Source organism: Microcaecilia unicolor, chromosome 3 (assembly GCF_901765095.1).
Source record: "Microcaecilia unicolor chromosome 3, aMicUni1.1, whole genome shotgun sequence".
Lineage (NCBI taxonomy): Eukaryota > Metazoa > Chordata > Amphibia > Gymnophiona > Siphonopidae > Microcaecilia > Microcaecilia unicolor.
The window spans coordinates 394,370,304-394,386,529 of record NC_044033.1 but is presented as its reverse complement, the minus strand read 5'-3'; the positions used below and the strand labels follow the sequence as shown (position 1 = coordinate 394,386,529).

Genomic DNA, 16,226 nt, shown 5'->3' with positions numbered 1-16,226 from the left:
AGCACTCCTGGTTCTGTGACCTCCATGTATTGATGGTTGTAACCCCATTCAGAATCCAAACCCACAGTTTGGGTACCACTGATCTAGGTACCATTTAGGTAGGATTTGTACTAGTATTTTGTAAAGATAAATAGTTGACTATCAGGCTCATTTTCAAAAGAGAAAAACATCCAAAAAGTGACATAAGTCTGCACTTGGACGTTTTTCTCACAAAAACAGCCAAATCAGTATTTTCGAAACCTTTTTTTAGACGTTTTTCTCTGAGGTCCATCAGAAGTTTGTCTAAATCTCAAGGGGGCATGCCATGGGCATGTTCAAGGCGGGACTTGGGCATTCCTAAGACTTAGATGTTTTTCAGCCATAATGGAACAAAACAAAACCGTCCAGGACTAAATCTTAGGCATTTTGAGCTAGAGCTTTTTTTTTTTTTTTACTATGAATAAGGCACAAAAAGGTGCCTTAAATATCCAGATGACCACTGGAGGGAATCAGGAATGACCTCCCCTGATTCCCCCAGTGGTCATTAACCCCCTCCCACCCCCCAAAAATGTAATGAAAAACATTACTTACCAACCTCTATGCCAGCCTCAGATGTTATACTCAGTTCCATTAGAACAGCATGCAGGTCTCTGGAGTAGTCTAGTGCTGGGTGAAGTGCACTGGAGACAGGTGGACCCAGGCTCCTACCTCCCCCTACCTGTTACACTTGTGGAGGAAACTGTGAGCCCTCCAAAACTCAACAGAAACCCACTGTACCCACATATAGGTGCCCCCTTCACCCGTAAGGGCTATGGTAGTTGTGTACAGCTAGGGGCAGTGGGTTTTGGGTCGGTTTTGGAGGGTAAGGGAGTAATGGTCAGATGTGTACCTGGGAGCAGATTATGAAGTCCACTGCAGTGCCCCCTAGGGTGCCCTATTGCTGTCCTGGGATGTCAGGGGGACCAGTCTACTAAAAATGCTGGCTCCTCCTACATCCCAATGGCTTGATTTTGTGCGTTTTGCACTTGGACGTTTTTTTTTTTTTTCTTTTCTAGACTGGACCAAAACCTCAACCCATACATATATGCTGATGACATAACAATATATATCCTTTTCAAACAGGACACTAAAGAGATCCTTAACGAAATCAACCAAAGCCTACAAACCATGAACACCTGGGCTAATGCATTTCGATTGAAATTGAACGCAGAAAAAACTCAATGCCTGATACTCACCTCCCAATACAACACTAATGAATTCACCGCAATAAACACACCAAACCTAAACCTTCCAATCTCAGAAACCCTAAAGATCCTTGGAGTCACTATCGACCGCCATTTAACACTCGAAACCCACGCTAGCAACACAACCAAAAAGATGTTCTACTCCATGTGGAAACTGAAGAGAATAAGACCTTTCTTCCCAAGATCCGTCTTCCGCAACCTAGTGCAATCACTCGTACTCAGCCATCTTGACTATTGCAACTCACTATATGCAGGCTGCAAAGAGCAAATACTGAGGAAACTTCAAACAGCCCAGAACACAGCAGCCAGACTCATCTTCGGGAAACCAAAATACGAAAGTGCGAAACCACTACGAGAGAAGCTACACTGGCTCCCACTCAAGGAACGCATCACTTTCAAAGTATGCACACCAGTCCACAAAATCATTAATGGTGAAGCCCCAGCCTACATGTCCGACTTAATAGACCTACCACCCAGAAATGCCAAAAGATCGTCTAGAACTTTCCTTAACCTCCACTTCCCAACTTGCAAAGGCATAAAATGCAAAGTGATGCACGCATTAACCTTTTCCTATATGAGCACGCAATTCTGGAACAAACTACCACGAAAACCTAAGAACGACCTATGAACTAACCAACTTCCGCAAACTACTAAAGACTCATCTCTTTGAAAAAATCTATCAAAAGGATCAAAGCACATGAAGACCACACACTGTTGGCAACGCATTTACACATTCTCCTATTACACCTATCCCCATAATTCTAACACACCCAGCCTTTTTCTCTTCACTATTATTCTTTCCCCTTATCGATACCTGGACATTGTTTCAACTCAACTCCTCATAATGTAACCTTAATCATGTAATAACTTGTACTTCCATCGTTACAATGTATTGTAAGCCACATAATCATGTAATAACTTATTGTACTTCCATCGTTACAATGTATTGTAAGCCATACTGAGCCTGCAAATAGGTGGGAAAATGTGGGATACAAAAGCAATAAATAAATAAATAAAAACCCCGGCCAAATCACAAAACGTCCATAGTATTTTTGGGGGAAAAAAAGATTTTTTTTCTTTTTCGAAAATGACCTTTCCTGTTCAGAATTTGGATGTTTTGTGTAAAACGTCCAAATTCAGATTTAGACGTCATATCGAAAATGCCCTCTAAATGTTTTTATTAAATAGGCTGCAAATAGGTGCCTTTTAGCTCTCTTAATCTATACAATCCCCTTAATTGAAGATTGAAGCTATCACAGAGCACCAGCAACTCTGCTGACCAGTATAGATGTGTTTCCAGAATATTGCCCTGATAAGTAATTCTAGATGGCTGACATCCATATATATGATTTTTTTTCAGGGTAGGTTTTCCAAATGGACTGGTTTTGCATATACAACAACAGAAATAACCAAATAACCCTTACTCTTAAAACAGTGTATTTTGCATATATTTACAGTTGGTGCCCCTTTTCTTGCTTTGAGCCAAAGAGTGCTTCCTTCTGCATCTTGTAAAGCGTACTTTGAAGTTTTTAATCGTACCAGAGCTTCCTAAAACAGTCAGGACTATTAGTATCTTTCTGCCACATTTCTCCATGACTAGTACAGAATTATTACTTGGCTTTGATGCTTTCATTAGTAATGCTGGGAAGGCCCCCCCACCCTTATTCCGCTATGGCGTCAATTTTTATTGGTTAGTATGGGAATGTCCCATAACTCTGTCAAGACTGTACAAACGAAGACATAGTTTTCTTTCCTAATTATTTGTTATCTTTTGGTTTCTTTTACAAGAGGTGTGAAAAAAAAAGTCCACACACACAGTAGCCATTTCCCTGTTTCTAGTTCATCTCCATGGTTATTTCAACAGGCTCATTGTATCAAACATCAGCTTTGGAGTAAGGGCGGGGTGTAAGAAGAAAGCTGGCATCAAACGGCTCTCCTGAGATGATTTATACCTCTGCATAAGCTTCACTTAAGTTGGATAGGCATGCAGGGCTGGCACTTCCTTGCCTGTCTCCATGCCCTGCTAGTTTTGTGTGCACTGGCTCATGCTTATTAAAATTCTTATCAGTATAGGAGTTTGCAACTAGAATTCTTGTTCCTAGGATCAAAACACTTTCCTGATTTATCAGTTTGGCTGAAACAGTCAGCAAAAAGGCATTCAGGAGCTCCAGTTGATTTCACCAGTTAGTTATAGTAATTAACCTGTCAGAACTGGAATTTACCAAAACAAAAGGTGGGGGGGGCATACAATTTATTTTTGTACAGGTAAGCTAACTTTTTTTTTTTTAAGTTGCTGGAACAGTTTGTGCCGTGGCTTTAAAATAGATAGGGTCCTTGGGTGCAAAATGGGAAGTTGGACACTAAATCAGTGTGTTCATTGTCATGGTGCAGGGTTATTGTAAGAGTTGGGTAAAGAGGGCAACTGCCTAGGATGCTACACTGGGAAGGGGACACCTTGCTGCCTTTATGAATCAGCCTGTAAACACATAAGCCAAAAGGGGAAGGAAGCACTGAAGACAGCAACTGCCCTAGGCACCATTTTGTCCAGCATGCTCTGGTCATTTATTTAGTTACACTTATTTCCCACCTAAGGAGCAAGTGGTGAATATGGATTGTAGTAAAAACATAAAAATATAATACAAAACAATAAACATTAATGACAGTATCAGAAGCCTAGTACAGTCTATATATGCACAACACACTTTCCAAAATGACTAGAGTGTCTTAGACCACAACTAACAATTTAGGGAGTAACTGGATAAGGAACTTGAAGGTGAAGAAATGTTTCACACATTCAAGTAGACCTTTATAAATTTCCACAAAAGCAGATGCTGTCTCCCATATTCTATATATAGCACATTTAGTTGCCCATGTAAATTTGGGTGTGCGCCCAATTTGCACACACAACTTAATTGGTGCCAATAATTAGGGAATAATAAGCAATTATTGGGCACTATTTGGCAATAATTAGAATTTTCATGTGCATCTTTTTAGGCATATTCTATAACGAGGCATGCATAAATTCTAGTGCGTGTGGCCATGGGAGGAGCATGGGCAGGTCGGGCATACCTGCAATTTATGCACGTTGTTATAGAAATAGGGGGATCTGCACCTAATTTACACGTGGAGATTTATACCAGGTTTTCATTGGTGTAAATGGTCATGCCTAAATGTAGTTCCGGTTCCCAGCGCTAAGCACTATTCTATAAACCGTGCCTAATTTTAAGTGCAGTTTATAGAATAGCACTAAGCGCTAATTGTTTTTTTTGCGCCAATTTTTTAGGCACCATTTATAGAATCTAGACTTATATGCTTTTCTACTTTTTATGAGTGTAGCTCCTGGACAGTTTACAGCCTATTTGAGCATGTAAAACATTGGTCCATGTGCTCAAATCCCTTGTTTAAAAAAAAATCCCTTTTTAGTTTTGAATCCTTGAACTTTGTACTCTTGCAATTTAAACTCTTAAAACCCCATAAAACCTTCAGCCTGGAATCAGTCCAGAAAGGAACTGCTGAAGTGGTCAGTGGTCTTTGTCATAAAGCATTTGGAGTCAGACTTAAAGAAGATCTTACATATATGTACACTGGAGGAGAGCTAGAATGGGGAAGACATTGAATATCTCCAAAGTTATTAATGCACAAATAAATCACCTGTCCCACAAGAATATCCTTCCCCCTTACTCCCCATCATAATAAAATAGCCAACACAGGTCCTACATTTTATTTTTATTGAATAATTATATCAACCAAGAATAATACTTGCACATAACTACACATTGGCATTAAAGAATAAAAAAATAGAAAAATATATAGTAATCAGAAAACACAGTATGCCAACACCACCATAGAGGGGAGTCATGAGAAGAAATTGCAGGAAAAAAAGAGAAAATGATAACATCCTTCCAAACAAAGGAAAAGGTACATTGCATCCTAAGTTCTTCGACTCCAAATGTTGCTAATTCCATCTGCCTCCAAAGTCTTGACTTGCGATCTGAACTTCCACTTAGATCACCATTTCTACAGCCTCTCCAGCTCCCTCTCCTCGAACTGCCACTATCATCAAGTGATTCCCAAGTGATGCTTCAGTCAGGGCTGCTAAAAGTGTCCCTGGATCTGGCTCTGTGCTCAATGATGAATTGCTCCTGAGGAGCAATGCCGATCAACCTAGTTCCAGTGGCAAAACCACCAGGACACCAGCTCCAGATTTGGACTTATACAAGGCTATGAGCATAAGTGTAAGCACCTATACCTTAGACAGTTTTATAAAAGATGATTTGTGTACCCAAAATGCTACTTTAGTCATAGAAATGACTTTTAAAATTACCACTTTTGCTGAAAGACCAATCCGTAGTGTATTACAGTGGTCTAGTCTGCTAGTTATACAAGATTACTTGTCTTTCCTCTTCAGCTAAAGTCAAATCTGCTAGATCTACTCAACTGATAGAAACATGGATGCACAATTGTTTCAATGTAATGGATCATAGACTACTGAAGGTCATTTGAGCTGTCAGACATCTAACTTGTTCTTCAACATCACAGGTAACGCTGTTTGAGATCAAATCATAATCTAACCTCAAGGAAACCGGCACCCTTTCTCACTTTTTCTGGCATTCAGTTTCAGCCAATTTCTTTCCATCCAGAAGTTAATAGCGTGCATACAGATGGCCAATCTAGCCAGATGTTCAGAGTGATTATGATGGAAGCGTACAGCTGTAGGCATCAGTGTAAAACCAGTACGTAACTCAAAATTGTAAAAGCTTCCCCGGTGGGATAAAATAAACGCTAAACAATATTTGGGTTATAAGGGAGTCTTGAAGGACTTCCTCCAACACATTAGATTTAGGTTCACCCCAGGCCACAACCTCAGAACGGTCATTCAAAGAAGACCTAGCCCAGTGTAAAGCTTGTCCTGCTACATGTGTGTTTCTTAAGTGTTGCAATAATGAGAGTGTCTAAGATACAACGGTAAGAAGGCCTCAATTTCAAGCCTGTTCTATAAAAGAAACTAGGTACCTGTTTTCTTTATAGAATAGTAGTGCAAGTGGCAGAAAACACACGTTTAAGGCACGATCACTTACACTAGCCCTATAACTGGTGTAAATACCCACACCTAGATGTTAGCCAGAATGCAGGTAAGTTATAGTATTCTATAATTTACATGCTTATTTGTGTACTGTGCCCATGCTGTTTCCCATGAACATACCCACTAGCAAAGTACACATCGTCAAAACATGGTGCATATTCTGCTAGTCTGTATTCTGTAAGAGGTCATTTTGTAAGTGCCTAGAGTACTCCATTTACATGTGTTCCTGCTGTCGAAAAACTAGACAGCTCTTTATAGAATTAGTCCCTATCATCCGAAGTGTCAAATGCAGCAATAAAAGGATCTCATTTCCTTTATCAAGAGCTATCCTGCATTGTGGTGAATCTGGAGCAGGGAAGTGTTTCTCTCCACAGGCTGTTCTCCACTGTTCTTACGTAATCTTGGAAAATCATTTCACCTTTCTTTACCTCAGTTTTACTAAACTGCAATAAGATAATTAGTAATTTATAAGCTATTCAAATTGTATACGTGGCATTGAAGGGGTGTTGCCTGTGTCGCCTTTTGTATGTCTGAGACCTAACTCCATTTTCTGAGCAAAACGTCATGGCTTGTGCCATTTTTCCTGATGCTTCGTTTTGAGAGTTGTGCTGCTCTGTCAAGGACAGGTTCTTTGTGGAAAGACCCTGAATTAAGTCTTTGTGGTTCAATGTGCGGACATGGGGGCAAGCGAGTGTCCCAACCAAATATACCTTGTACAATCTTGAAAGGCAGCATTGTATGTAAGCGAGTTGTGACCAGTCCTGGTATAGTGGACCATCATGTTTTTGATGTCTTTATCACCTGCCAACGTGGTACTTGTGTCCAGCCACACTTGATGGATCCAGTAAGAAGTAAGAATCTGGTCCTGGTTCAGCCAATCAGAGATATTCCTGTTCTTTGATAGTCCATTTTACATACAGTTACTGGAAAGACTTGGTGGCATTTTCAGCTACTCTGATATAAAAGTACATAAGTAATGCCACACTGGGCATTACTTATGTACTTTGTGTACCATCAGAGGAAAACCTAAATTCCTAACCTCTCTCTGACAGTTGCTTGCAGTAGCAGACATGACCTTATGAAAATGATTCCAAGGAGAATATGAGATATAAGCAAGGAAGGTTTACTGCTGTGCCAGCTTCCACCAGACACTGACCAAAATACTCAGCAGGTGGAGGACGTATCCAGCTTGCCCCTTCACCCATTCAGCTACTGCTGATCAGGCTCGCTGTCCTGAAGCCGGCTGGAGCCGAGGAGGAAGATCCATCTGATCTGGAGTTGTGCAGCAGTGCCAAAGAGCTCAAATTGCAACAGAGGAGAAAGAGACCAGTTTATTCATAAGGTGTGGGAGTCATAGTTGTTTGTTTTCTTTGTTTTATGATAGTATATGTTAGGCTGACTTGGCATATGGTCTACCAACGTTTCACCTTTGCTTGTATTGTGTAATTTACTCAGGAATTATCTTAGTTGTGCTGTATTATTATTATTATTACATTTGTACCCCACACTTTCCCACACATTGCAGTCTCAATGCGGCTTACATAGTAAATACAGTTACAAAATCTAGATGAGAATCTTACAAGTTGTAGTAAACGTAGTAATTTACATTTTTGTATCCATTTGCTACCAAAAAGATTTATTTTGTATGCTTGTATACTGTATATGCCAAATGCTATTTAAATCTAATAAATCATAAAATATATTTCCAACTGGGCACCTTCTTTCCTTAGTACAACCACAATATCAGAGCTGTGGGACAATAACAGGAGCAAATCATTCCCTAGGCCTAGCCATTGTGGTAGTTATTCCAGTTGGAATAATTGCATCACCTTAGTGTTCCTAAAGTACATGAAGATTGTAGGGTGGAAAACGTAACATCAGACTTTAAAATAAAAGGGGGGAGGGGGGTTCCAGAGTGGTCAGAAAACTTCAAACATGAGAGATTGACATTAGTGCTGGGCAAAATGATAGAAGCTATAGTAAAGAATAAAATTATTGAACATATAGATAGTCATGGTTTAATAGGACAGAGTCAAGAATAATCTAGCCAAGGGAAGTTTTACCTCATCAATTTACTGCATTTTAAAGTGGACTTGGAGAAATCCACTGCTTATCCCTGCATTAAGTAGCATGGAATCTACATTTTGGGATCCTGACAGGCATTTGTCATCTAGATTGGCCACAGTTGGAAAACAGGATATTGGGCTTGATAAACCTTTGGTCTGACCAATATGACAGTTCTTATATTCTTATTCAAAAAATTATTGTAATTCTATAGGTCTTCTGCTAAGTTTTAGTGGCTAATTGGTGCAATGATTTTGTACAGTGGATAGTACAGTGCTCTAGTTAAGCTGAGATGTCTCTGAATAATTGCATGTTGTGAGACTTTTTATTGGACTGAGATACTGATGTATTTGGGGAAATGATGCATTAGGAAGGGAAATGGCAGCTCCTGTCAGTTCAAAACAAATACTTTTCAGGTGAGATTTCTGACAATGTATTCATAGCACAGGGTGAATATAGAGGAGTCATAAATACAGATACAATTGATGAGTAACACAGGTATTGTAGATAAGAGACTGCCCTAGGCCACAGAGCTTCCACTCATTTATGAGAGGAAAGGAAGAACTATGTAATAGAAACAAAGGTGAGAATAGCTATAAAAATGAGGCTGTATTAGATCACAGAGTAGATGGTTGTTATGAAGGCTAAAAAGATGATGGTAGAAAGAGTTGGGGGTGACCTGGTTTATTGTGATGGGAGAATGATAATCAAGTGCCCTTAAGCTTAGATAAACTGTTTTTTTTTTTTTCTTGTGTTTTAGCACATCTCAATGCAAATCCTATTTAAATGATGGGGTTGGGTATTATTTTCAATGCAGGTAGATACATTAAAGTCCTGAAGGCTTAGCTCTTAGGTTTTAAAGCTGGAAATTTAACTTGTGAATCAGAGATGGAATAACATTTATTCCTGCTGCTAGTGTGTCTATACTGCTGTGCTGTCTTGGTTCCAAACCTGGAAGTCCTGGACTTCGGGTCTTCTTGGTGTGGTGTGGACCACAACACCCTAGAACACCAAGTTTTTGGAACCTATGCAAGCAAAGTCCTAGAAATGATAGGTCACCAAGTTCAGCTGAGCCAGTGATGTCACCTAACCCCCCACTGTTTTGAAATGGCCAGCATTGAAGACAGAAGCATATATAAGGAAAAAGCATTCTAAATTTTAGTGCACATTTTTTATTTCATTGGACTCAAAGGCAGGAATGAGCCAAGATAGGAAATTCACTTAGAGTGGAATGTTCTTTGACTGATAATCATGGGATTTTGTAGCAAGAAAGAGGGATGACATGTAAGTAAGAGATAAGTTTAAGGTATTTGAATTCAGTGAAGGGGTTAACAGTGAGCAAGCATGAGGAACTTGATGGAAAGGTGTACAGTGACAACTGTACAGGTGGTTTAGAAGAACAGGGACCTCTGATGATACTTGTAGGTTCTTTTCTTTGTTTGGATGACAAATGTGCACAAAACTGCAAACACACACAATCACCCAGGAAGTAGATACTGTGCAATAAATACAATGTGATGCCTACAGGGTATACAGCTACATTGCTTCTGGTTAGAAATAGAGGATCTAATAGTCTTATATACTGTCAGTATTCCCTAAGGATTCACAGCGATTTACAATTTAAAAATGGAAACTCCAGCAATAGAAAAATAACAGTATTATTAAAAACAAAATAATTTTAAAAAAGGCAGTCAAATTATCAGACCAAACCACTGGTTATTTCTCGAATAAATACGTTTCAAATTTTTTCTAAAAGCCAGGTAGGAGGATGTATACTTCAAATTTAAGGGTAACACATTCCACAGCCTAGCCCTAAGAAACGAAAAAGAGCCCTTAAGAGTAAACTTAACAATTTTCAAGGAAGAAAAACCTAAATTTCCACAGTCAACAGAGATAGCTTTTTCTTTGGCTCTGCTCTGATATTCTTGCTGAAAAATACCCCTCCCGCCCCCCCAAAAATGTGAAAGATACGGTTCATACCAGCCTCTATGACAGCCTTCAGTCCTATTAGAGCAGCAAGCAGGTCCCTGGAGTAGACTAATGGTCAGTGCAGTGGACTGTAGAGAAGGGGATGCAGGACGATATCCCACCCTAACTGGTACACTTGTGGTGGAAAGTGTGAGCTCTCCAAAACCCACCACAAACCTACTGAACCTCCATATAGGTGACACCTGCATGCATAAGGACTATGTAGTAGTATACAGTTGGGTACAGTAGGATTTTATTTGGGTTTTGGAGGGCTCACTATACAATATAAGGGGGTAACAGTGAGATGTGTACCTGGGACCTTTTATGTGAAGTCCACTGCAGTGCCCCACTGCTTTACTGGGATGTCTGTGACCAGTCTACTAAGAATGCTGCCCCCCCCCCCCCTATACATCCCAGTGGTTTGTTTTTGTGAGTTTTTCCCTTAGACATTTTTTTTGTTTGTTTTTCAAAAATGGTCCTAAGAGATAGATGCACTGAGCACAAAAACATCTAGCAAATGGCCATTTTTAAAACAACAAAAAGTTGGCCATTTTTCTGGTTTGAAAATGGCCATGTTCGCTACTGGATATTTGGACGTTTTTTGCAAAATGTCCAAATTCGGATTCATGCTCGATAGAACCAGGAAAAATGTACTGCTACTATCCCTAACTTCTCATATATGTGTGTAGAGGAGTGTCATCAGAGATTTACACACCCACATAGCAGTTCATCACAACCACTGACGGGTGACAGAGCACTTCATTCATTGGGCCACTCTCTCTTTCATAGAATAGTTAATAATGTACCAATCAGCTTTCTTCAGGGACTCGGGTTAAAGCTGTCTCTTTCAAAACCGCTGCATTATATCGAAAATGCCTCTCCACATTAAATAGGACCATAAATAAAGTTTGGATTTTAGCTCATACCTTTCTCAGAAGTTCAAGGTGAGTTACATTTAGGCACAGTAGATATTTTCCTGTCCCCAGAAGGCTTACAGTGTAATTTTGAACCTGAAGCATTGGAGAGTTAAATGACTTATCCAAGATCATAGGGAGCAGCAGTGGGTCTCCCTAGTTTTCAGCCCACTGATCTAACCACTGGGCTATTACTCCACTCCACTGTAAAGCACTGATAGGGCCTTTTTACTATGCCACGGTAGCATTTTTGACGTGCACCAAACGGTAGAGATGCCCATATATTCCTATGGGTGTCTCTTGCATTTAGCATGCACTAAAAATGCTACCATGGCTTAATAAAAGACCCCCTGAATTCTTATCATAAACCTGTAATTTACATAAAAATACTATACTAGTGAACTAGAGTAAATGTTTACTTTCCTAGGTTGTATCGGCCTATGTGTACTTAACTCAGTAGCTACTACTACTACTATTTAGCATTTCTATAGCGCTACAAGGCATACGCAGCGCTGCACAAACATAGAAGAAAGACAGTCCCTGCTCAAAGAGCTTACAATCTAATAGACAAAAAATAAATAAAGTAAGCAAATCAAATCAATTAATGTGGACGGGAAGGAAGAGAGGAGGGTAGGTGGAGGCGAGTGGCTACAAGTGGTTACGAGTCAAAAGCAATGTTAAAGAGGTGGGCTTTCAGTCTAGATTTAAAGGTGGCCAAGGATGGGGCAAGACGTAGGGGCTCAGGAAGTTTATTCCAGGCGTAGGGTCTGACCCAGTATGGCTATTGTTATGTACCCCTGCTTTAGGGGCACTTTTACTCAAGGGTTGCCGCGTGGCAATCTGGAACTACTGCCGGCCCAATGCGGGTGCCGGCGGTAGTTCCACCTTCAGCACATGCCATTTCATAAAGTGTCTGGCCTATTTTAAAGCAGGCTCTGGGGCAAGGGCAAAGGCCCCTGCTACTCAAAATAAATATGCTTAACACCAGTGGTCTAAACATCTTGTATAGTCATAGCTTGGGTATGTTAATAAGTCAACAGTGACTCAGCACTTTCTAGTGGAATTTAAAACAAAAAACTGCTGCTCACAATTTGGAATAATTTGTTTTGTTTTATTTTGTTGTTGTTGTTTGAATGTGTTTTGGCAACTAGTTGTGTGAAAAAACTTTTCATCAGTCTTATTTGGAAGCTTTGTTACAAATTGCCATCTTCTTGAATCTGTATGTTGTAAATGCCACTGACAGACACTTCTTCGTACTGCATGAAGAATAGTGATAATGCACCAGATAAATGGCTGTGTTAATACTCATGTCATTCCTGTGTTGACTATACAGAGGTAAAATAAGAGGGGTGATTCCCCTCTACAAAAACCTTCACAAGATAAAAAATAATCTTAAGCATTATTGATGCAGATAGCACAAATTGTTTACACCCCTGTTTCTTTTCCAGTTTTTGCATAGTAGAAGGGGGTATACAGAACAAAATTATCCTTGCCCACTGATTTGTGATATTGCTATCCAATTTTAATATTTATTTTATTTATTGCATTTGTATCCCACATTATCCCACCTATTTGCAGGCTCAATGTGGCTTACATAGTTTTGTTAACATTGTTATTGCAAGGTGACATATACATTTAATATTGTGCAGAGATTAGATAAGGGTATGAAGAAGAAGGAGAGGAGTGATTAAGGTATCTATAATATGGCTGTTGAGGTGTACCTTGTGGTGAAAGAGGCATTCAAAGATAGTCTAAGGGCATCCTGAAATTAGGAGCAACTTCACAACTGTTTCTAACTTGCATTTGCATATATAGGGATCATGAAGTTTAGGTCAGTTCTCAGGACCTTATAAGTATTTGCAAATGGTTTCAAAACTCACAAGAATAAACGGCACCCATAAACAGAATATATACTAGTGGGCAGAATGTATTGGACCATGACACTATGGATGCTTTACATGTATTATTTGATGTGTTTTGTATGCTGATTTAATTTTATTATAATTTACTTTGCACACAGGGAGGGTGAGGTACATAACATTTAATAAATAACTGTAAAAGTCCCATAGTAAGATCACAAAAAATTGTCATCGCACTGATTTCCTAGATCTTAATAATGTGATTTGAGTTTTACATTCCAGGAAACCTTGTTTAACTTTCTAATGTTACTCACCTCTCTAAGGGGCCCTTTTACCAAGGAGCATGCCCTTACGTGAGTCTTTCCTGTGTGCTAAACCCACTTCTAGTGTGGTCTTAAAATTATATATATATATATATATATACACACACACATAATATATTGGGGGGGAGGGGGGTATGCTAATGTTAGCATTAGCATGCAGCCATTAAAAAACAAACAAACATGGGAGCCCTTACTACCTCCCTATTTTAGAGGCAGTAAGGGCTCCCATGTTGTCTGCATTATTCAGTTAGTGAGCACTAATGTCGGTGCTCTAGCTGAATAACACATCCACACCCATTTTCTGCCCCTGACAGGCCACCTCCAAAAAATTATTACCACGTGGTTAATATGCGCAGATGGTTTTAATGCATGCTGCATTAGGCCACTTTTGCTGTGCTCCATTTTCAGTAGTGTACTATGCTGGTTGAATTGCTGCATATTTGTAACCTCTTCATTGTACCTACACTGTTTAAAAGAAAAATATTCTGCTCTGGTGTAGGGCTCCAAAAAGCATAATTATCACTAACTAAAACTGGCATATTTCCACTGAATTCTTTATGATAAAGCTATAATATAAAAATCTAAAAGCACTGACATACCTTTTTGCATTGTTTTGTATTTTATAGGAAGCTGCTAGTGCTGATTCCATTGAAGAGGTTGAAGGAGAAACCAGGAACACACCCAGCAATGCTGAACCAGCCATCAGTGGCAATACAGTGACCAGTTCACTTTCTGTGAATGAGTATTTTGCCAAACGGATGGCAGAGCTTAAGAAATCCCAGGCCAAAACCAAGGTTGAGTTCACAGAAACCTGTTTAGCAGCTACTTCTTTGGAAGAGGCTGAAGACGACTCTAGGGCTACAGATGAGCTGAAACCTAGGACAAAAAAGAAAAAAAAACACAGCAAGGGAAAGGATCATTCTGAAGTAGCTGGAGTCAAGCACTCTATAAACCGTGAGTCAGAGTGTAAAGACCAGCTGGAGAGATCTTACCTGGCATCTCAAACTAATAAAAAGAAAAACAAATGCAAAGACAGAGAGAGAGACGACGACGTTGTGGAGAATTCGATGACCCACTTGGAAGCCTGTGAGAAGCAAGCTTTCCATGAAAAAGATTCTGGATTAAATCAAAGAGAGAAGAAAAAAAGGAAACAGAAGACCATTGAATGTGATGAGGACCATGGAGATGGTTATCGTCAGTCGGTAGAAGGAAGTAAGAGAAAGAAAAAGAAGAAAAACACCATGTGAACTAAAGAAAATTAAAACTGCTAAATTCTGAACTGCAGTATGAATGAAACACTGGCATGCAGGTTGTGGCACTTTATCAAAACATAGTAGACCTAAATCAATACTCAGGTTTGACCTTCCTATCAGCAGTGTGTTTACATGGGCTGCTTCCACCCTTCATTATGAAAAAACTGTCCTGTTCAGTCTTGTGTCAGTGATCACCTAAATCTAACTGGGCCCTTTCTAGAATGATTACTGCTAGTTTAATACAAACTATTAAAAATATGTATATAAAACCCCTTTTTTTTAAATAATTCTTGCCACCAGAATATTTTTATCTTAGTGTGCAAAATTATTTTTAAGATCTATGTATGACAACTTGGCTGGCTGGCTTACTTGTTTTGCAGTTTTAAGACCATTAAACATATGTCTAGGAAGCTCTGCATAAAAGTTTTTATTTGGCTTTGAAACTGGAACACCGGGTGCTGCTTTTTTGCATCTTCAAAAAAGGCAGTTAATAAATGCAAATACACCCATCTCTCTCTCTCTCTCTCTCTCTCTGTTTGTTTTTATGTTTATTCCACACTTGATACACTGCCTTTCTGTAGATACAGTCAAAGCAGTTTAAATATACTGGGTTTTGCAAGTACTTTTCTGTCCCTAATGGGCTCACAATCTATCCCTCCCCTCTTCTCCATCTCCCTGTTTCTCTCTAGTTATGAAATATCTATCACAACTCCATTTTCCTGACTCCCCCCCCCCCCCCCCCAGTACCTTCACTGGCAGCAACACATCCCCTTGCTCATGCCAGCCTGAGCCTTCCCTCTGATTCAACTTCTTGTTTGCAGAACAGGAAGTTGCTTCAGAAGGAAGGTTTGGATCTGGCATGAGCAAGGGAAATGAGTTATTGCTCGCTGCTGGCAAAGATCTAAAGGATTTAAAGGTACCCGGGGGGGGGGGGGGGTGGAGTTAAATGACCTTCCCCCCACTTTGGGCTCAGGCCTGCCAAAAATTGGGTGTCTGTCTATGCCCCCGATGTGGATGCTGTTCTGCCACTGCTATCTAAGCAACTTTGAAGAGATGAGGGAGGGAATAGAATAGAGAGTTGCACGTATCCCTGCAAGAATTTAACTCGTCCCTACAAGAATTTAATGGTACCTAAAAAAAAAAAAATTCTGGTCGGCTCTCTGTCTCTCAGTTTGAGCTACAGCACTGCAGGCAAGGAAGAACCGGAAGTTGGAACACTCTGGTGCGCATATGTAAGACTTGTCTTTAATTCGCTGGCACTGTGTGCTGAGAGGTTACCACATGCATGTACCTGTAGGTCAGGTGACCTCTGTTCATGCCTGTGTCAGAGCTGAGGCCTGCGCATCAGCCAGGGAGCAGAGAAGGTTAATGGAAGACTTTTCTAATCTGTGCTGTTAAAGCAAGGAGGGGGGGAGGAGGTGGTACTCAGAACATGGTACATGGTAGGTGAGAGGCTGGTGCAGTTACAGCTTACACTTCCACAGGAACCCCACAGGATCTGCTTCCGTCCCCACGGAAACTCCACAGCCACAGAAGGGA

General features: G+C 40.0%; 1 protein-coding gene across 1 annotated transcript in view; it reads left to right on the top strand.

The window, feature by feature from the left end:
* Positions 1–15,185, top strand: part of PINX1 (PIN2 (TERF1) interacting telomerase inhibitor 1) — a 268,784-nt gene extending 253,599 nt beyond the window's left edge. Inside the window, exon 7 of the mRNA XM_030195563.1 lies at positions 14,061–15,185. Within this exon, the coding sequence (XP_030051423.1) occupies positions 14,061–14,681 (621 nt within the window). The 3' untranslated portion in view covers positions 14,682–15,185. The remainder of the gene's footprint in view (positions 1–14,060) is intronic.
* The last annotated feature ends 1,041 nt before the right edge of the window (positions 15,186–16,226 follow it).